Below are 23,118 nucleotides of genomic sequence, written 5' to 3' on the forward strand. Positions count from 1 at the left end.
ACGGAGAGAAGCCCTTCCTTGTTTGACATACATTTCCTTGTTTGACATATTTACTTACTTTAATACCTAAATTCATGCAAATTAAAAAAAACCCAAGAAAAATAGAATAAAAGCTAGATTTTTCATATAAAATTCAAGAAGAAATTTACCTCAGACTATTCTTACATGACCTTTTGCTAGATGAGTCAGAGGCCCTGTGTGTGTGTGTGTGTGTGTGTGTGTGTGTGTGTGTGTGTGTGTGTGTGTACGTGCGTGTGTGTGCGAATCATGCCCCTGACTAATTTGTTCGACTCCAGAGACAACGTTGATGGTAGTCAAGCCCCTCAAACTAGTATTCCTCAGACTGTATCAGTATTTATATTTGCTCCTGTGTGTGTGTGTGTGTGTCTGTGTGTGTGTGTGTGTGAGTGTCTGTGTGTGTGTGTGTACGTGCGTGTGTGTGCGAATCATGCCCCTGACTAATTTGTTTGACTCCAGAGACAACGTTGATGGTAGTCAAGCCCCTCAAACTAGTATTCCTCAGACTGTATCAGTATTTATATTTGCTCCTGTGTGTGTGTGTGTGTCTGTGTGTGTGTGTGTGTGAGTGGGTGGGTGGGTGAGTGAGTGTGTGTTATAGGGGAGAGAGCGAAGCCTATTGATTATTTTAATCCTTCTATTTGTGAGTCTGTGATCCTCTCAGCTCAGCCTTCCACAGGGGGATTGCTAATGGGGCTGAACGCTGCCCTCCTCAGACACTGTCTTTCTCTCCTCTTCCAATTAACCCAACACTGGAATCTACTGGCTGGGAGCACTGGGACTGCTGGGTGGTGGGGCGCTGCTCAGATACATCCCTCTCCCAACATCTTCCAGAGTACCACGGGTGGAAAGCGTCTCCTCATCCATAATGATGTTATTCCAATCAGCAATTAAAGAGCCGTGTCCCTTTTTGACAGCGAGGTGAGAACTCCCCTCAGTCCCGGTTTCATCTTCACAGAGCGCGTTGAGAGGTGAAAAAAGTGATTACAGGAAAGCTTGGAACAGGGTGTGCAGCTGTACTTCTGTCTGATCTTAGACATTTCAGTTAGTAATTTGTCCAAAAGCTGCATGAGGTGCATCTCATGGATCCGACCTTTGATTAAACCAATTTCGTCCCCCCTAAATCTGAGACTAAACCTGGAACAAATTAAACTACAGAGGCAGAAAACCACAATGGTGCAGAAAAGGCCACAATCACACATGAAACACTCGGCTCATTAACCACATTAAACCGCATAACCCACATTTACAAAAGAAATCCGCTTTAAATGACACCACAGAGGGATCCAGAATCATCTCTCTTTATTATTGTTTCAGGGTCGAGAAAACTCCAGTTTCTTTTAATACATAACGGAGACACACACAGCTCAGCTGGCAGCGGTGCAGCGGCGGCCACGGCGACTCCACGTTGCTCATGAGCTGAAGAAGAAGGAAAGAAAAAGAAGATGCACGACAGGAGGCGGCGTGGGGGGGGACACGCCATTGGGGGGGGGGGGGGGGTGTTGGGGTGAGGGGTAATAGCAGGTTATGACACAACGGCCTTGTTCAGTCACAGCACAAAAACGTTCACACCGTACCGGTCATGCTAATCTGAACAGTTTTGCTGAGGGGGGGGCAATAAATTCTCAGTCGTTTCTTCTCCCTCCACACCACAACAGATGTGTTCATAAGAGTATCAACACTTTGTCCATCTAAGTAGTCTAACCTAATGGAAAATCTCCCCTTAAATGTAGGAATTTGTCGTTGTTGGTATCATATCGCTAAAGTCTGAATAGCATGCATTGTCTTTTTCATCGTACAGGATGGAACTCTCCATATCCAATATCCATATATTTACAAATATCTAATGTCCAGAGACTTGGTTAGCATCGGAGTTGAATAACATCTGCATCTTATTTTTATTTTGACTTATTTTTGACGGAAATCCCCTTGCTGTCTGTATCACACGGATGAGGTGGTTGACAGAGCCCAGACTTGACGAAGCGGGTCGTGCATAAAACGTAAAGGGTAAGGCACAAAAACAGGTATGGCGAGCGCTGATCAGACTGCTTTTGTCGCGTTTGGTACATTAATCGTTAAACAGAAGGGACATTTGTTTACGCTCGTACATGATGAGACGGCTCCCATACCCGCCCATAGATGCATACTCAACCTGACTTTTCCCATAATTTTCTAAAGGAAACCACCTCCACTACAGATGAGGTATAGCAGTATATCAGTTTGGAAAGGTTTTTATAGTTAATCCTATATAAAATGTTCCTATGCAGCTATGCTAGCTGTCCATCTATTGCGAAAGCTGTAATAATCGCTAATTCAGGATATGCTGAATATGTGAGGATCTATTTTTGTCCTAGCCATGCTCGGCCCCTCGTCCTTATCATGAGTGCTCCTTTCTTTCTTGTGGTATGGTCTTAGTTCCATAACACAGCAGGGTAGTGCACGTGCTTACATTCAGCCAGACATACTTGAAGGTAAATGCATATTAAAAATGGTAATGAGGAGAAAGCTACAGTTAGATGGGCTCAGCGTGTTCGTTTTCACTTCAGTAGAATTCCCTCACTATACGTAGACATCTGTATAAACAACTGGTCACCTCTGGAAAACTATTCTAAGACTAGGCCTCTTCATCCCACACACACTTAGACGTCTAGGACCTAGACGTAGAGGTACCTACACTCTAGGTACAGACAAACCTGCAGTAAACTTATTTTCTTTGTAGATGCGGTACGTTTGCTCTTGGCCGGGAGCTAAATAAGTATATTTTCCACCAACTTTGGTGAAATCTCGAACAGGGCGAGCGTGGCCTTCATTAACGCAACTTCATGTGGCCGATTTAAGCTTCGGCTCAGGGAAAATTTCGCTGTTAATCCTCGATATCGATGTTGCGCAGGTGTGAAGGTACTGTTCCCGACGACTCCGAGAGCCTCTGGTCTTAACAGGAGTCTGGGGGTGTGTGACTGAAACGTAAAGAAACACCGACACCTTCAACCCAAACACGCACCGTAAATAACGCCAAGGTCTTCGTCACTGTTAGCTGTGATCAATATATTCATGACTTTTCTGGTTTGGAAATCCAACTCAGGGCAGACACACGTGCAGTTACCAGCTGCGTTCAGAGATCCGTGGAGCCAGTTCAGACCGGAGACTGAAACCAACACACTTCAGTTCACGTGCTTGTGTCTGTGTGTGAGTGTGTCCATGTGAAACAAATGTTAATTATGCCTTTTACCCATGCTTACACTTACTGCACATGTCACGCAATAATGAGCACCCACACACACACGCACGCACACATTGTAAATAACGGCGACGGGTAAATATTTACAACATTCATTTATAGACACATTCTCTTCAAATGTTACTCTTTGTTACTTGTTAGGCGACGACATATATGAGGTGTTAGCGGACCGTGTTTTTGCTCGGTTACAGAACGCGACCGTGAGCGTGAAATCAGTCCGGGTAGATGAGGAAGCCAGAGAAGGTGCTGTATTTGTTGGTGTTCCCGCCATGAACTTTGCCCCCATCCAGCTGGACGCACACCTCGTCCCCTACGTCCAGGTGGAGGATGACGCTGTTGGACGCGTAGTCGTAATTCTGATCAGCGTCTTGAGCAATGGCGCTGGCGCGTACCTGAGAAAGAGGGAAGAGAACAAAGTTGGGGGGGAAAGTCCAGCTCGAACGTTAGCACCTACCAAGCTAGCAAAAAACCAATAACCATTTGAACCATCTCACTGCAGCATCTTGCACCCCCCTCACACACACACCTAAGGTAACCTTTGCCAATTTATTGCCCCTTTTCCATTTCTGATCTTGTTACCGGCGCTGATGCCTTCCTGTCCACTGGTTAGATTGATGAGATGTGCAGTGATCTTTGGCCTCCAGCCTCCATCTGAGAGCGCATCATTTCTGAACCGCCATCTATTGTTCCGCGCGCACCCGACCCACCTGTTGTGGAGGAGAGCGACGCGCGGCTCTGTCGGGTCATTACGGCCACCGCAGTAGACGTGCACGGGACAACTCACACACCCGTTCTTAGTAACAGCAGGACCCATTGAAAGGTATTTATTAGGCCTGGGAAAGACACACACACATCACGTGTGTTGCTTTATCTCTAAAACAGATGGTGTCCAGATATCAAAGTAAATAATCCGATCCCTGAGGACGAGCTTCTGTGGAGTGTGCAAACGACTACAAGTCAGTCAGATGTGCCGTTCTGCGCGCAAACGTCCCATCGAGCGGACCGAGCGGTTGCCGGTACACATGCATGAATATAGCTTTAATCAATTATTCATGCCAATTAATTATCCCAGATTAACACGCTCATTCTGACAGCTGCAATTAATTCATGTTTTTTCTCCAGGTGCCTTAACCGGGTTAAGTGTTGCACAAATGTTTGCTGATTATCAACAGAATACGAGAACGGGATCTCTGAGAGGGTGTTGTACGAGAGTGAGGAGTTCCTGTGGTCTTTAGTGTAGTCTGAAGGACAGAGGACACGAAGATGGACATCAGGATGCAGCCAGACAGCCAGCAACGCTGGGATTTTGTCCACGCCTTAAGTTGCAAGTTTATTTTGCACTGACTAAGCAAATCCGCTCATAATAAATTTAATTATAATTGGGTGAGTAAACAGCCATTCATGCAGACAATCCATTTCACAGGAGAATTAAGGACGGCAACGCGTCCATATTAATGAATGCAAATATGATATCCTCGCTTCATCCTCGTCTCGGGCCGTGAGCCTGGGTCTGACTCCAGCACACGCTCCATCATCTTCAGACATTAGGCTTCGCTGATCCATCAGACGAGCCCTTCCATCTATTGGGCCAAGTATATTTATCCCTGCGAGGATCGCGTTTTCATCCCTTCCCGCCGACAGAAATGAATCGATCCCTCCCTTTTGTTTTAATTCCGCCCACATCACTCCATTAATTGCCGTCGCTCCCACCACACCTCGCGCTCCTGCCGCCATCCCTCTCCCAGTCGCTACCCGGTGCCTCCTGCTCATCCCAGACCCGTCTATCCATCTTCTGGCGCGTCCCTCTCCTCCGATGAGATGCAGGTCACGCACGCCTTTTCCCTGCGCAGTGTTGGCGGGAGCGGTGACTAAGTGCGTCCCTGTCCGGCCTAAATCGGATTGATTAACGGCGTGCCGCTGTGGCAGGTCTCCTGAGGACCCGCCCCCCCTCCAGCTCTCCCACATGATGCCCTCCTCCCCGGTTGTGTCAGGCCAGGCTAAACGCAGCTGCAGGCTGCGGTAATTGGTGGTCGGACAGCCCCGGCAGCTCCCCGCTTAATAGGTCCGGCTCCTCAATCCCTCCACCATCACAATAAACACAGTATCGGCTACAGTGGTCAAACGGGCTTGTGAGGTGGAGGAGGTCTCTCTCTCACACACACACACACAGTTTCTCAGTGTTCCTACTTGTTTTTTGTTATTTAAATACCATTTGGCTGCCTCGCTCTCAGGGGACGGAACAGCTCCCCCAAGGAGACCTAATAGCTTTTCATAAAACATAACGGTAAAGAGATTTTGACATCTTGTACATCTAACATCTGTCTCCACGGCTGAATGGCAGCAATCCCCTGACAGCATTTTCAGCCGGGGCTGACAGGCTGCCGGGACGTGCTGCAGATTCACATTAAAACACGAGCTGCCGGACGGATTCCTATTTATTTCCTATTAAATGTGACATAAGGTTATTACAAAGAGGGTCCCGCTAAGGTCGCAGCAGTGATATTCACACCACGGCCTTTTAAATATAACCATCAGCTAATTATATTTACAGCTAAAAGGACAAAATATTATTTATGGCTTTTTATGGTAGACTCTCTCAGGCTCCTCGGACCTCAGCAGTCCAGATACTGACATTTATGCTATTATGGTAATGATTAATTCATGCTCACGTCCTGCTCCTGTATATACTTTAACCCAGTGGGCAAGTTATGTAGTTTATAGATCAGATGTGCACATATTTTTAAAGGGTTGAAATTTTCAAATATTAGCATAGTGAAATATGGGTTAATCGTGACGGAGTAATCCAGAAAATCTGATTTTAAAACAAAATTGTTCTATTTTTGCACGGCTAAAGTCATGGGAAATAATTTATATAATTATAAAATTCAGGTATTTGTAAAGTAAATTCAGTTTAAAGGTCAGTCTATGCTTTATATTTTAAGTGATTCATGTATAATCCCACAAATTAAAAGGAAGTTGCTATTGCCAGTTAAGATTTTCCATTAAAATCACGTTTAGTTGCAGCAGATCAGCTAAAATCTACAGAAGTCTATCTTCTAAATCTAATCAATGAAAATTGAAATGAAGGAATCCTATCTGGTATGAATTTCAATATAATTTCTCTCTGGGAAGCTTCCAGCCGCGGCTGAATGTGAGGATCAGGCTGTCAGCAACAATCACGGTTCAACATTCTTTTCTTGCAGTGGGCAGGAGACACTGAAGGGGGGGAAGGGGGGGGATACAAGAGGGAAAGCACAAATCAGGATTATTGTCAACAGCGACGGAGATGGATGGTGACAGGGGAGTGAATTTCTGTCTGTTTGTGCAACACTGGTCAGACTTGATCCTCTGCTTTTGGGGAGAAGGGAGTCCCGCAGGACAGTAGAGATTAGACTGCCTCCACTTTTGATTAGAGAGGGGGCAACGTGAGCTGGGGAGGGGGGGTTGGTGTGTGTGTGTGTAAGGGGGGGGGGGGGGGGGGGGAAGAGAACTAATTAACTACACTAAATGCACTGTAAAAATTAGACACCTAAAAAACAAATTGCAACACGACGGTTTTGGAGAAACAACGGACGGCGACGCGCACGTTTAAGCCGAAGCTGAAAGAGGCTTTGAGTGATGGAACAGCCCGATCTTGGCTTGTTTCAGAGGAGACGAGGGGGAGGGTATAAATGAGCCGAGCCGAGCTGTCCGTGAATTGTCTCCTTTTATTCCCCTTTGTTAGAAAAAAGAAGACAAAAAAAACCCCCAACTTTCGCGTCGTACCACAGCGGCGCCTTGATCCTCTGATAATAAAACTGACGGCATCCATTCGGGGTGATGTACGGACCTCTCGGAGCGGAGCGGTCGAGACGGCATCTCTTAAACTCACCTCAGGGACCTCTGAGGGCCAAATGGGAGAGGGGAGATGGGAGATTGAAACAGCCCGTTTTGTGCCCCCTCCCCGTCTTCCACGACTTCTGCACTGGAGCACTAATTAGTGGACCACTTAACATATTAATATTTCGCACTAATTCTGATCCAGGTTGTCAAGTTCGTGATTAAAAACCTTGTGACAGACCTTTAAGGGTGACGGGAATGTCCTAATTGGATATAAAAAGCCTGTTTTAGATCTTCGTTGACATATCTTTATATTAAAAAAAAAAAAAGAAGGGATGCACACACACACGCAGCTTTTCTGTTCCTCCCCTTAATTGTTCTAAACCTTTTGTTAAATGTGAAAATGGGCATCTGGGGTGTTTATTAGCCGAGCTGCTATCAAACACCGCCGAGACGCTGCTGTTTATGCAGGGGACGGCATCCTGAGGGGGAATAATGTTGGTATAATGGGAAGGCAGAAGAAAAACACAACAAAGGCATGACAAAACCCGGCGATGACCAGCTGAGTCATGTCTGTTGACAGAGTATAATGGCCTGAGCCATTATAACAGGAACGTATCGCCGCGTAATGGCCGTGTACACGAAAGGGCGCACGGATGCGTGTTCTCGCAGAAAAAGACAAAACGGGCAGCCGGTGTGGTGTATAAGAGGATTCTTTCCTTTCATTTTACTAGAAATCTGTCTAAAAGGGTAAACTTTTGTCCGTTGTTAGAAAATGCTCCCATTATGTTCCCAGTTTTCCATTATTCACCCCCACGCCTTCGCTGAGCTATTATAAGGGGGGGAAACAGGAAAGTGTAAGCAATCTAATACCACATGGGGTCCATCTTGACTGTTAGACATATTTTATTTTATAGTTTCCAGCCCTTGATCACAATGTCGCACCCACTAACTGGAGGAAAGCTGCTTCCTTCTCTACTAATTGACTCACAACTTCTTTTAATTTCTAGAGAGGATTACCACTGTCTAATTAGTTCCTGGATCATGCATTCAGCCAAAGGCTCATTCAGAAAAAAACAACTGAGTCATCTGTTGTGAGTTGAAATACTGCCTTGAATCTCCCGTCGACATTATTTTCATTGATAGATCACTTGATTTGTTATTCAACCTGACTTTGTTAAGTTGTTGAACGCCCATTGTCCTGTTTCTGGATGTGCAGTGGGCTTCTGCCCCAGTCGGATGTCAACTGTGGTGTTAATGAGGTTCCAGCAGCAGGGCAATGATGTCATCACCCATCACACACGAGTGCACACGTGCCTGTTGCCCGACTGACCAACCTGGTTAGTCCCACATTGGCCGAGCTATAAATATTCATACTGCCACACCATTCTCATCACTGTAAAGGGCAGAGTCCACATTGGTGGTGAATTATATATCATTGAAAAGGTCATCTACCTCAGCACCAATCTTTTGATAAGTTATTGAACACGAGGAGTCAAGAGGAAATTCCTGGAAATTGAGTCATACAGCTCTGCAAACTTGTATATCAGCGACAGCCTGGTTCAGGACTCTGAACCACTTACGAGTAGCTGCCTGTACAAACAGGAATGCTCTGTCAGGAAAAGTGAATGCAAAGTTATAAACCATCTCCTATACTGCCACGAACCTTCTCCACTAGTAGTGCAGATGGCGATGATGAGACCAGTGAAGGTCAATAAGTCTGCAGACTGGTTCAGGCCCATCTCACAATGATTCTGTCCTCTGTAGGTTGGCAGAGGGTATTACCAGGCATTAGCTCCTCCCATCACGTCCTACCTCTCCTCACCTCCACCTTTATCTCTCTGTCAAAGTATTGGATGGTTCTGCTGGAGGTTTCTTCCTGTTAAAGCTCAGCTTTTCTTTGGTGAATTCACATTAACCTGCTTGCTTGAGGGCCAGATTCTTACCATAAAAAGGTGATATAAATCAAACCGAAATGACCTGGCCCACCTATCCTAACCCCAGGTAAATCTGTGGACAGCTGGGGGGAGGGGGAATCACCATCATCTCAGGTCAGAAAACACTGCACAAATATTACAAGTTGGAGGAGATTTTTACGGCATAGACTGACACCAGCTGTTCTCTCCTGTCAGATTACCAAAAAAGTAAATAAAGTCTAATTTTTATGTACAACAATACATTTAATTGCATATTTCCAGTATCATATAGTGGAACACTGTTCCAACATAACACAAGCAACACAAATCTCAACTCATGACCGATGTCTAATCTATTTTTCAACCAGTGTTTCCAACTTTCTTTAACGTTTTTAACATCCTGGGGGTTTTTCACCTCCATTCGCAGAGCACATGTCTGTTAACTGGGCAAGAAAAACCATTGACACTGTGAGGGCAAGATGAGCACTGAATTGAGATAAATTATTTATTGATGGGAAAGATAATTAATGGGAAAAGAGTCAACATGTTGTGTGTGTGCGTGAGGGGAAGAGAGTGAAAGAGGGGGCACAGGTGGAGGGGAGAATCTCATCTAAAAGCTATGAAAGATTTAACAGCAGGAGAAGCAGAGAATGACAATGTCTGTAAAGGCATGCCACAAACCAGGTCCTCGATTATGTCTGGCATTTAACTGTCTGTCCTCTGCAGTTTATGTACTTTTTCATTAAATCAATAAAATGGGAACACGCTGTTTTAATGGAGTTGCCTGGCATCAAAGCAACAATACGAGGTGTGTAAATGGGAAGTCTGTCAAAGCAGAGTAGTATGTTCTTCACCTGATATTTTTGAGAGTAGGAATTCTGGACGGGTAATAGAAGCTATTAAAAATATTATTTTCCATAAACATAAAGTCGTTATCGTCACACCCTGTCAGTCTCTCCCTTAGGAACAACATCGCAGGGTCATTTTAAGACATTCCTCAAATTTGGTGCTCTTAAGGTTAAAGGTCAAGGTAAATTTAAATGACAAATACTGTCAAAAATGACTTACTGGATGTCTTATAAAAATGTAATAAAACATGTCTCCACAATGTGAAACTGGAAAATATCAGGAGAAACTCCTGCCTCCCCCTACAGGTCATTTGAATAAATCCACAAACACTTCAATCTGCTCCAAAGCTATTTAAAAATGCACTTCTATCCTGACAATTAGGAGGAATTTTGTTCTCTGAGCCTGGTCTAAATAGTTCCTGGAAAAAAACTCTTTTTCTTGCATGACGTCAAAGTAGGAAAAGGAAGTGTAGAGTCATGTAAGAGGGACATCAGGGACACTGGCAATGCTCTGTAACTGGTCCAGTGACACCAGATAAACACCAAAACCTTATGCCTGGTTGGATGTCTTTAAACTATTTAAAACACCCTATCTTGAGGCTTGGGTTCATCTTTTGCCTCTTAAATCTGAATGTCCTCCATGAGCCTAAAACCTAACCTTAGCCCCAGTGATGGATAAAGCATAACCACCAAGAAGGGGGTAAGTAAGGGGGTAAGTTCCAGTTCCTTCCAGCATATCCTAGAACCGAGCCGCATGTGGTGGTCATAGTGGGATAGCACTCTAAAAGATGAACACCTGACCAGCTGACTAACATACTGCTGCCAGATCAGCATGTAAAGATAACCTAATGTCGTACTTTCAATCGCCATGATTTCCCTTCTCTCTTACACGGAACATCAGGATAAGGCCTCCTCACCATGATGATGGCTCAGTACTTCAAGCTTGTCACAGATCGCCAGATGGACTCATAGAAAGCTGTTTTCTGGGATTTTGTTTCTCCAAGACACACTTACTTGTTTGGCAATTTGAGTTTAAGCCAGGGTTCCTCTGAGAACAGTAACCAGCTGTTATATTTGGCTTTTTTCCATGGAGACCTGGAGAATTGTTATCCTCTTGATCACTTAGCTTTCACTGCCTTACCCCTTCCCTTTGTTTGCATTTTCTATGATCAATTACAATTTTCTCTTCGTCTATGAAATAGGTTCCCTAAGGCCTTCTAAGCAGACATGACAGTGACCAATAACCATGGTTGGGTCAGGGTGTGGTGTACCTTCTACTGTTGTTGTTGGCTCAGGACAAAGTCTATCTTAAGTCTATCTCGCTGACATACTCACCTGTCCGTTCTTCTTCAGGTCAGCCCACATGCTCGTTCCATCCCCTCCTCTCATCAGGACATGGTAGGTGAAGTAGTAGATGCCAGGCAGAGGGCAGGTGAACTTGCCAGTACTTGGCTCATAGTAGTTCCCTACATTGGTCACCACGTCATCAAACTTTAGTATTTCACTCCCTTCATGTTGCTTCCGGAGGCCTGCATAGAAGGCGATTTTGGGGATGTAAAGCGATGAGCCGTAGCCACCGGGTCCAGGCCCGGGTGGACCAGGTGGGCCAGGCTTACCGGCTCTCCGGGGGGGCCTTTGGGGCCGGGGGGTCCAGGAAGTCCAGGGTTTCCTCTGAACCCCTGTTTGCCTCTGCGGTTTGGGAAGTCTGGAGGCTGAGGGGGGATGGAGGTCAGCTCTCCTTGAGAGGGGGTAAAAGTGTCACACTCCATTTCGCAACTCTCAAGCATCTCGCAGGGCATGTCCCGTCTTCCAGATACCGCCCCTTTGGTGGTGTGGACCAATAGGGGAATGGTCACTAGCAAGATCAGAACCATGGCCACGCCGACTCCAGCCCCAATGACACGTTTTTTACGGCTGAGCCGGGAGGCGGCCAGCGTGAGGAAGTCCTCCTCCCCTTTGGCTGGAATGGTTGTACCTGCCAGGCTGAATGCTTGATAGGAAGTAAATAAGGGGTCGAAAATGAAAGTGTAAAACTTGTGTGTTTGGAGAAATAAAGGAACTATTCAGAATTGGTGATACGTTTAGGAGAGGTGCAAGTCAAAAGCCTGGAGGAGATGAGCTTTCATTTTCCTTTCTTTTCTTTATACTTTATTTTTGTGCTTCCTATTCCGAGGGCTTTCAGCGTGCCTAAAGATATCACACATCTATGCAGAGGGAAAAACTGTCACAGGAATTTAGTGTAGTTGGTCAAACTTGCATCATTGTCACACTGAAATTAACAAATTTTAGATCCAGTTGTGTGGGTTGGAAAGGCTTCAGCGAAAAGCTGTCAGTTGTTTGGGGAGCTGTCAGGTGGGGTCCATAGTTTTCCCACTGGAGTTCATCTCACCCACCACATGCACGAGGAAGAGCATTTTATTTGTCTGTCCAGAAATGAGCGGATAAGGAGAAGGCTAAATTAAGGCTTTAAAGAAAATAGGTTGTTTCAGCGGTCCAGGTTAGATCTGTTTTGGCAGCATTAGTGGAGATTTGTTAGAAATCGCAAAAAGGTTAATTTTGATGGCAGGCCTCTTGCAGTCTGAAGACGAAACACAATACACAATAATAACTCAATTAAGATTAGAACGTGATGAAACTACATGTAAATAAAGCCTACAGGCTTGTAAAGGAGAATATTTTACAAAGCATTTTATTTTTTTTATTTTTGGCATATGCCTGTAACTAAAGACAGAATAGTTAGTCGCTGGGTTATAAATAAAAATTTGTGCCAAGTTTTTAAAGCAAATCAGCAGAGGAAACCTTGAAATCTTGAAATAAAGGCGTAACTTTACCTTTTCCTTCGGGTTGGCGATTCCCACAAGCAAATTCTTCTCCAAGACTGCAATTAATCCCAAGACTTTCACCGTGACGACAGGCAAAGTTGCGTCTGGCTCAAATATAAACTTTAAACAGCGTCTGTCCACGACCGCTTCGCGCACCGTGCAGGCTGCAGGCAGCGGCGCCGCCACACACGCTCCGAGCTCGAACGCGCGCAGCAACGCGAAAAGTGGTGACAGTAATCTAACTTGCGTCGCGCTTCCTCCGACAAAATGTCATGTTCTAACGAGCTACTGGGGCCGGCTGTGGAATCCCACCTGCGCAGCGGCTTCATCTGCGGCGCAACAGTTCACTCACTTGTTGTGTTTTGTGTCCTGCTCCGCTTTTCCGCCGCATCTGCCGCCTACTACCGCTCCCCCGCCCTCCCCTGCACACACACACACACGCACACACACACACACACACACACACACACACACACACACACACACACACACACACCGCGTGTGACCTTTTCATAAATCAAATGACTACAACAGTTTAATAGTTAAATCACAGCTTGTCAGCGCCCTTTCAAATATGGGAGATTTATATCAAATTAGACCCACAACAAAACGCGATCGTGTGATTAATGCTAAAGTGTCCGAGAAACGCTAATAATAGCTCTAATTGCTTTTGTGCGGGTCTTGGATCATGCAGGCTGCTCAGATGTCTTTGCTCATTATCCTTTATTTCTTTTTTTAGAGCTGTGTTTGCCAGTGTGGAGACGAGCCATGTGGGTTCCACAGATGTGAGACCGACGCACATCAGGGGAGAAAGGTGAGGAGAGGAGGAGTGTTAGTCTTTGGATTGGTTGTTGTCACTCTCTGAATCTGTAGCTTTCAGACCTCATTAGAGACAAGAGATGTATTATTGTTGACACCCCACCCCCCTGCTGGCTTAGGTTGTCCAACGTGTCCCATCCGGCCTCTGCTATTTGTGAGTTTTGTTGTGGCTGTGGAGTCCAATACGCGGTCCGCACGGTCTGCCACAAACAGAACAGGTGAAGCCACGGACCGGGGGTGTAGCTGTGGTGCTCCCGCCTTTACCTGGTCTGCCAATCACCTCAGTCCTCCTCCGGCTTGTGCACTCCTTGTGTGCAGAGCCTCCGTCAGGTGGAGCGTTGGACGTCTGTGTCCTCCAGCTGGGTGGTGTTCAGGCTGCACCTTTTTCATCAGGATCTTAAGTTGCTCTTTAAATCGCCTTTTCTGGCCTCCTGCTGAGCAGGGACCCAGGTTTAATTGGCCGTGCAGGGCTTTGGCATCCTGCTGACATGGCCGAACCAGTGCAGATGGTTCTGGGCAACTGTGGCCTCCATACTGACGCAGTTGGTCTTGTGGACTATTTCAGTATAGCCACTCGGCCCCATTGTAGGTTGAAAACATCTGAGGTGGAAGGCCTCAAGAATCCTCAGGTGACAGGTGTTGTTAAGAGTCTTTATTCTGGAGGACCCTTCATCTCAGTCACCTGAATCCCCCCTTCAGTGCTGCAGTCGTTGAAGGGAAAGCTGCCAAGGTCTTTGAGGGACTGCAAGGAGCTTGTCAGAGATTGTGGAGTTTGGTGGGAAGCCCACTGGCGCAGTACTTGTCTTTGCTACATTTAGACCCAACCTACCACACATGTAGCAGCTGTGAGGGTAGCTGCAAAGTCACACACATATATGCACACACACGCACGCACACACACCTTCACCTTGTCTTTTTCTCCTTGTTCTTTCCTGTCTTTACAACGTAATTATAGCATAATGAATTCTTAACTATCATTGCTTCTGTCAAGGAAGTTATGTGACAACCAGTGTCCGTCCATCCGTCCGTCCGTCCGTCCGTCCGTCCGCCCGCCCGTCCGTCTGTCTGTCTGTCTGCCTGCCTGCCTGCCTGCCTGCCTGTCTGTCTGTCTGTCTGTCTGTCTGTCTGTCTGTCTGTCTGTCTGTTAGCAATATAACTCAAAAAGTTGTGAAGGGATTTTAGTGAAATTATCAGGAAATGTTGATAATAGGTCAAGGAAGAGCTGGTAATGTGCGGGATTCCGGAGGAACTTTGATGTTTCATCTGCCAAAGGCCAAAGCAAAAGGGCTTTAATCAAAAAGCAACCTACAATGTTATGTAACTCCGGAATTCAACGGCATATATAGAGACGCTATACTATGGGCTCAAGTCACAATATGAAATGAGCCGCTGGTTTTAGGTTGAACAGCGTCCATTAAAGGAAGACAACTCAGATCTCTCTCTCCAAGGGCCATGATTCTCTTTTCAGAATCACAGTCTCTAATCTTCCACCTGGATCAGCCACCCTTTCACGGAGACTCACTCTCAAGCAGCAGACAAACTCAGCAGACAAAATATTACAAATAAATAAAGTATTCGTTTTGGGTGTAATTCGCAATATGCGGGGAAATAAAACGGCTTGTTAATAACTTGATTAGTGCTGACACCTCCAAGTCCTTGGAAGTCTTATCTAATGTGTTGCTCCCCTTGGGCATCAGGTTGTCCAAGAAGGTGCCTTTGTGATTGTTCCCCATCTCCTGTTTGTGCTTTTTCCCCTGGAGAGCTGCCAGGCAACCCGCTCTGTACCTGCACTCATAGCTCTCAGCATAACACCATGGAACAGAGCGGGCATTTAGCTCCAGTTGTATCATCAGTCGGCCTCAACAGTAGCATCGAGGACACTGGGCTGAATTGAAGCCCCCGGTGTCCCACCAGCTCACACACAAACGAGCTCTGTTGTCATCTGCCAGACACTCTCTCGTCTTGACTTTGTTTTAACTGTAAAACAGCGACAGGTGTGACACACACACACGCGCACGCACACTCACACACGTGCAGAAATCCGATGTGTTAAATTGAGCATGCGCATGTGTAATTCAATTGCTGCTAATGCTAATGCTTGTCGTGAAAGAATCTTCCTGTTTGTGGAGACGGATCTGGAGTCGTCCTCGGCCCGCCCAGCATCAGGAAAGACAGCGCCGCGGCCGTGGCCAAGAAGTGTAATAGTCCCAATCCTTGACTTCCTGTATGTCATGCGCATATGTCACTCCCTCCCCCATTTCTTCTTTTCTGTAAATAAGTAATGCTGGTTTAGGCGTTGATTTGCAACAATAAACAGGCGAGTAACCATTTAGACAGGCCCCAGCACTCAAAGCACATGCTGTGTCAGTTCTGCTTCTTATTTATTCATCTCCCAACTTTCAGCGAGCAGCGGAGTGCGGCAGATATTGAATAAGGATCGATAGATCACTCTCCAGAATGCACACTGTCAACCGACTGAGCCCCGAGGCAGATGCCAAGCTTCTAGTCACATTTACATTTTGAGATAACTACTGCTTGTGGGAAAGAAGGCGAAATGTGCATGTTTTAATCTTAATTTTATTTTTATTTTATTTATTTTTTCACAAAAAGCAGCACATCTACAAGCTTTAGCATTTATGTGCTTTACAGAATCAACTCTACTTTGCCTGCACATCTTTACGTGACTTAATGGCGCCGAGTGTGAGCTTCTCCGTGCATGCATATGTGCGTGCACACACATATAATTTACATGTAGGTGCTGACATACTGGTTTCAGACTCAGAGGCGCCCTGCATTTAAATTATTATTGCCAAGGAGGGGGGACAATTTAGAGAGAATGAGGTTTTTAAAGCCCCATGAAATATTAACTAGGCCGATGAATATATATGCTGCGAGGCGGTTATGGGTGTCGCCGCCTCTGTTCTTCCTGATATGTGATATCAATGGTCGTGTCTGTGACGCACCATCGACGCTGCCATCTGATTAAAACTGTTTACAGAAATATCCATTTGGCTTTTGGAAGGAGTTTAAAGTTCACTTTTAAATGAATGATCCATCCATCCATCCATCCATCCATCCATCCATCCATCCATCCATCCATCCATCCATCCATCATCATCTATCCATCCTATCTATCTACTATCTATCTATCTATCTTCTATCTATCTATCTATCTATCTATCTATCTATCTATCTATCTATCTATCTATCTATCTATCTATCTATCTATGCATCCGTCTGTCTATCTGTCTATCTATCTGTCTGTTTATCTATCTGTTTATCTGTCTGTTTATCTGTCCGTCTGTCCATTCGTCTGTCAGTCCATCTTTCTGTCTGCCTGTCTTTCTGTCTGTCCGTCCGTCTTTCTGTCTGCCTGTCTTTCTGTCTGTCCGTCCGTCTTTCTGTCTGCTTGTCTTTCTGTCTGCTTGTCTTTCTGTCTGTCCGTCCGTCCGTCTTTCTGTCTGCCTGTCTTTCTGTCCATCTGTCTTTCTGTCTGTCCATCGGTTTGCCTACCTATGCTCTACTGTTCTGGCGGTCTGCAGACTTCATGCGTTGGACTAAGCGAACTGATCTTCCCTCCTGTTCCAGACAGCAGCAGCAGAGTGCAGGTAAGTTGGAGGGACTCACAGCCAGTCACTGTCTCTGTTCAGGACAATCAGCAAAAGCAATTAGGACTTGGCGAGAGCATGTGATCGCAGAGGTTACCATGTTATTAACCAGCTCACTCGAGGTGGAGGCGCTATCAACACAGCAGGTAAGAGGCTGTGGAAAGGGCTGAGACTGACCTGCAATCTCACAGGTCAGCCAGAAAGTGAGAAGGAATTAAGAGACAGTAATAGAAGTGTTAGACTGGTGGTGTAACATCAACAGCACACAGGGACATGGACGAAATCCTGTTTTCTTGAATTGAACCAGACCTGTGACCCTGTTATGACACTTCTGAAACAATCACAGTGATGTCTCACAGTAGCATCTTAATCATGGCGATCAGCCATCGTCTATAACACATAGACGATGGCTGACATAGCCTTGTCAGCCTTGTCAGTCACCTGTGCTGGTCATCAGGAGCTTTCTGTTGTTACGAGACACGGAACAGCAGCACTTTATGTCTCTCACATATCAGTAAGTGGATTATAATCATAATCCTTGTCTACAACTGTACACATGACTTTTTTCTTTGACCCATGTTTATCAGAACTTAACCTGACTGTCCACAATACTCAATGCTTTACAACAATAACGTTACATTTTATTGGGTTTTTTTTGTTTTCTTCTCATGCAACAGAGGGTTTGACTTAGTGCACAAACTTTCTTTGTGTCTGAAATATTATTTTGCCAACTGGATTTGACAGCTGGATTAGATTAGACTGACACTTTCTTGAGAATTTTATTTTGATCAGCATTTACAGTTAAGTTTCGTGTGTGTGTGTGTGTGTGTGTATCTGTCTGTCTGTGCAGATCTGATTATGGTCCCTGATTGCGAGTGACATTGTGCAGATTGAGTTGCACAGCCTCTCTAATTCTCTCTATTAATGAGTTGCGCTCCACACTGCTGCCCCGGACCCCATCTATTAATCACAATTTGTCATCTGTCTCCCTCTCCGTGCACCCCCAACCCACCCGCCCCCTGCAACAATGAGGCGCCTCCTCCACCTGTCCTGCTGCTGCCTCCCCTTCGAACTTTTCTTGTCTTTCGCTTCCCCATCTTGCTCCGCATTGTTCCGCACCTGTACTCCTTCCTGCCGCTTTTTAAACCCACCCCTCCATCTTTTGCACTCCCTTTCTTCCCCCCTCTGTTGCACTTGTGTCTTGCCCTCCTTCCATAGTCATGGTCAGCATACAAAGTGAACCCCCCCCCCCTCTCTGAAATCCACATTTTAATTCCGCAAGCATGCCAAGGTTAAGTAAGCCCTTTCACATGGGTGAATAATGATTCATCACGCCGATTCTCATTATTCATTTATTATTGATACTCGGTATTTCAATGGATTTTCCATAAACGCATCTGTTCGGCAAAAACAAACGAAAATACACTTTGTCATCAATTCACAAGTCGGCTCTCTGGGGCTGAATAGGAGACTTTGTTGGACTCGGGTCAGAATGACCACTTCAACCTTTCAGTGGTTCCTGGTAGATCAAAAGTATTGGCTGATTCCCTGCTGGGAAACTGTGACAGATACATTCCACCCCACACTGAGGCCTAATTAAAGCTCTTGTATTTCCCATGCAGCAACCTGCTGCTCCCACCAGGAAGTATGTATCGCGAATCCCTCCAACATAGAAACACATCCACATTCACTGAAACAATTCTGGAGGTGTGACAGCTTTCTACACATCTTCTGAATATAAAATAATGACTGTGATACTAACTTTAATTTCCTGAGACGACAGTAATCTGAATCTGGTGATACTGTATGGTACATAGCATACAGAAGCCATCACGATGTGCTTTAAACTGCTACTAGTGCTCGGATTTTCATAATATTTGGTGCCGTGCCTTGTTCAGTGCAGCAAATAGTTCTATTTGAATGTGATCTGAGCCAAGCAGGTTACGTGGAACATCAGCAGCGTCAGGCGAAGAACGCCAATATGAAACTCCTGCCCTGCTACAATTAGCATTTAGCTCATATGGACAGCTCAGGCGACAAGGCCTCATCCTGGACCGGCTTGCGCGGGGTCCTCATGCCCCAATGTCATTTCAGATAAGCCAGTTGTGCGCAGCACCTCGCGCTGCAGCAGTTTCCACATGTCGATGTGGATCTTTCACAAGATGATAACTTTAAATTCAATCTGATCTGTCAGCTGATACAGGTTGCCCCCAACGAGAGTGGCGGTTTATCTACTGCCGCCAACTTTGCCTGACACACTCAAAAAAAAAGAGGCAAAAATAGCCACAGCAACAGGAAATACAACCAGCAACTTTGCTGCTCAGCTGAAGCTCTCTGCCTTACTTTGTGACAGATGTCTTACAGTTTACATGCTTATTTCTCTGGGCCATAAATTGGTCATAAATAAAAAACAGGCCTGAAGAAGTTCAACGCGGAGCAGGATGCAAGGTGGGGTGGGGTGGAGGAATTCAGAACACAGCAACCCGTGACGAAGGACAGAAAGACAGGCGGTTGGAAAAGAGAGCGAGGGATCATCCAGTCGGGATGACAGGGGGCAACAGAGAGAGGAGAGAAAAGGAGCGAGAGATAGTGAAGCGAGACACTGATGACCTTCTTTTAGCTCTTAAACCATGCTGTTCATGCCATCACATCACTCAGAGACAAGTACACCTCCTATACCCCGTTGCTGCGACATGAACATGACAGCGGCTGTCTGATATACTGGACGATGCTCCTTAATACACACACGCTCACACACAATTTTCTCTGAAGACATGGTGTCGTTGCTTCTGCACGGGGGAAAAACATCAGATTTTAGCATGTCCCCAATTAGAGTTTCTTCATTAGAACACGGTGTTGAAACGTTTGGTGCAGAGAATTCTGGCCTCACACAAACGGGCTTGTCATGATTTTACTGGCTTTTATGGTGAAATACGTACCACGTACACGGACGTCTTTTGGCCGTTGTATTTTAGCTGAAAGACGAAGCCAGCAACCAGAAACGGTGAAATTCATAACCGATCCATGAAGGAGATATTGACTCGGTGGTGCGACACCTGTCTGTTCCAAACAAGCAATCCATCTCACTGTAGCTGACTTCAGGGTGCAATCTAACAGAACGAGTACAGGTGTCATCATCTGATCGCTCATCTGTCTACCTGTGTCCAGCCTGGTCCTGTAAGTTCTTCACACTTCACTTGTTGTGTTGCATTCAACACAAACCACAACTACTGCGCTCTCCTTTGCTCTCATATGATAACATTTGTTGAACGCTGAGCCGCAGATTCAACCTGAATCTTCAGAATTTCTGGAAGCAGTGAGGTCGGCTTTCCACGCAGTCGGCTAGAGCGAACTAATTTGTGTAAAAAGCGTCAGAAATGAAGAGGACAGCAAAGCTAAACCCAAAGGAACACTAATTACTAATACCCTTTGCTAACAATCGCTTTTGTTTGTTCCCCTTTGACATCAGCTGATTAGTTTCAGGCTGGTGCCGTAACTCTGGTCTCTGTTTCTCATTAGGTCTTACATGCATGTGGAGCAGATATTTAAGTTACAGTGTTCTCAGTTTGGGGTTTGTCTCGCGTCTAAATTGTGTCTGGATTACAGATTACAGCCAAATGTGTTAAACTTTAGCCGTCTCTCTCCTCTTTCTGTGATCACTGTACAGAACCTCCTACAACACAAGCGTGTCAAAGCCGACCCGACTGTTTGGTTGATTGTGCTGTGACAGCCTCTGGTTTTGTGGATATATCGAAGCCATTCAGCTGCTGACTTATTATTTGTTCCATTCCAGCACCGCCGGTAAATCTCCCCACCTAAATTATTCCCCCTCTCTTCTTCTCTTCATCTGTCTTTTACAAAGACCACCTAAAAACATTTCTCTTTGTCTCTTGCGCCTCTCTTTGTCTTCCTTTCCCCATGCCTGAAGTAATGGCCGCGCATTGCGGCGGCTTCATTTCGGGACCAAGCAGCGGTCGTTATATCTGCTCTGCATTTTCTGAGATTTCATCATTTCTTAAAGATAATGGTTTTCTCTTTATCAACAGGTAGATGCACGCCGGCTGAAAGGGAGCTCCGCTTCTACCGGGTTTGAGTGAGCTGTGGTGCTGAGCAGCACAGCACCTGAATAATTCATGACCTCTCTGACTCCCTCCATGTGTTTTAAATACTGACTATAGACCTGAGAGTTATGAATCATTCATCAGCAGGGTTTAAAGTCTGCTGTTAATTAACCCTTTTCCTCTCACATCAACGTAGAGGGGGTCACTTCCCGCCCTGACCCCCCGGACCACCTGCTCGCACCTCCAGTCGGAGTAACTTTTTCCTTGGCTCAGTGGGGGGGATGCAGGATATTTGCAAATATATCCAACCTGTTAAGTTTTTAGTTAAAAATAAAAGAACAGTTGGGAACATGTTTTGATAATACTGAGTATGTTAAATTGTGTGTATGTGGGTTAGAAAGCGCGTGTGCGTGCGTGTCTGTGTGTGTGTGTGTGTAATTGCCGTGACGAGACAAGATGTTGAGAAGTCAGCAGTGCATGTCGCCAGTGCGCCTTAACGCACCATGGATGGCCCGCAGAGAGGGAGAGTGAAGGAGAGACAGAAGGAGTAGGAGAGGGGTGGAGGGGGGGAGAAAGGTGGGGGAAAATGAGTAAAACCTGTTTATTCTTTTAGGACTGCAGAAAATTCAGCGAGATCAGAGGGAGCAGCTGGAGCATCACCTTATTACAGACATAATAGAGACGCACCCTCACACTGAAAATTCACTGTTGCTACATCCAAAATGACGCAAAACCTGTGCAATTGTTGATTCACTGATCTGCAGATGTGGAAAGAATTGTTTTACTTCTTTTTACTTCTACATATTTCCTTTTGAAAAGAAAGCGTTAATTAAAAGACATTACAGAAACTACGGAGGATGAGCTTTGGATGCAAATCAATAGTGCCGCATGGCGCCTCTAAACAGACCTTAACAGCGCTTCACCGGTTCAGCCCCGCGTTTGAAACCTTCCGTCTGAGCAGCGCCGCCTGTTACACCATGTTGTTACTCTTGTCGTCTCCCTCCTTCCTCACCAAACACCACCCTCTGCCCATTTTTAGAGGATTTATCTCTGAGAAATAAAGAAGCGAGAGATGTCAGGAAAGGGAAGGAGATAAAGCCTCTGTGGACCCTGTTGATTTATGTCAAGTGAGCAGCATTTTAATTCCTTGTGCCAAGGCCGGTAGACTGCAGATGAACCTGCAGATACTGCGCACGCTTTCATACGCACATTTCGCCCGTCCTCATGAGGGCCTGAAAGTCCTAAGAAACTAACAGACCCCACCTCTGACGTTAGAGCCATTAACCTGTTAGTGTCCTCTACCGTTGGTAGGATGGACACCGTGGACACCAGGACGATATGTTGCTGACAGGCTGATGCAGCTTGTATGTGTGTGTGTTTGCGCGTGTGTGTGTGTGTGGGGGGGGGGGGAGTGACAGCTAGTGACGGTGGGTACACAGCGTAACCTTTGGAGTGGAGCCACAGGAGCATGACGGCCAGACTCCGGGCAGCAGCGAGGTTGCTGGGAGGAGAGGAAGGAAGTCGACAGGCAGGGGAAATATAAACTTCATCCCATCTCTTGTTTGCGTTGCCCTACTTCAAAACTAGCGGCCGTCACAACAGAAGGTTGAAAATGCCTGTTTTTCTGTTTTCTTTCAACGGCGTGACGTCGCCGACCTTTGACCATGTATGCCAGATGTGAAGATTTTGCATGGAGGTGTTTTTTTTTTTTATACACAGGATCTGTCAAAATATAAAGATCAGCATTAACAAAAAAAATTCAAAAATGAATCACCCGCTGACTCAGCGGTCCCGCAGGTCCTGGGCGGCGACGGGTATCGAGACGCTTCTGACGTTTTTGTTTTTTTCTTGTAACTAACTGCAAAGATGTTGGACTTGATAGAGAATCCTGATGCCTCATCCGATCTGGAGTAGAATAATAAGATCCCGTTCAGCGCTACGAACATTGTTGATGCCATAGAACCGGCTA

At 45.8% G+C, this 23,118-nt stretch overlaps 1 protein-coding gene across 1 annotated transcript; it reads right to left on the bottom strand.

The window, feature by feature from the left end:
• Nucleotides 1–1,303: 1,303 nt before the first annotated feature.
• c1ql4b (complement component 1, q subcomponent-like 4b) lies at nucleotides 1,304–13,082 on the bottom strand. The gene is given in 4 exon segments (XM_057030602.1): nucleotides 1,304–3,648; nucleotides 11,175–11,410; nucleotides 11,413–12,417; nucleotides 12,671–13,082. Coding segments are annotated over 3 exon segments (717 nt in total). The 5' UTR covers nucleotides 11,714–12,417; nucleotides 12,671–13,082; the 3' UTR covers nucleotides 1,304–3,468.
• Nucleotides 13,083–23,118: the final 10,036 nt, after the last annotated feature.

This window comes from Takifugu flavidus, chromosome 4 (genome assembly GCF_003711565.1).
Source record: "Takifugu flavidus isolate HTHZ2018 chromosome 4, ASM371156v2, whole genome shotgun sequence".
NCBI lineage: Eukaryota > Metazoa > Chordata > Actinopteri > Tetraodontiformes > Tetraodontidae > Takifugu > Takifugu flavidus.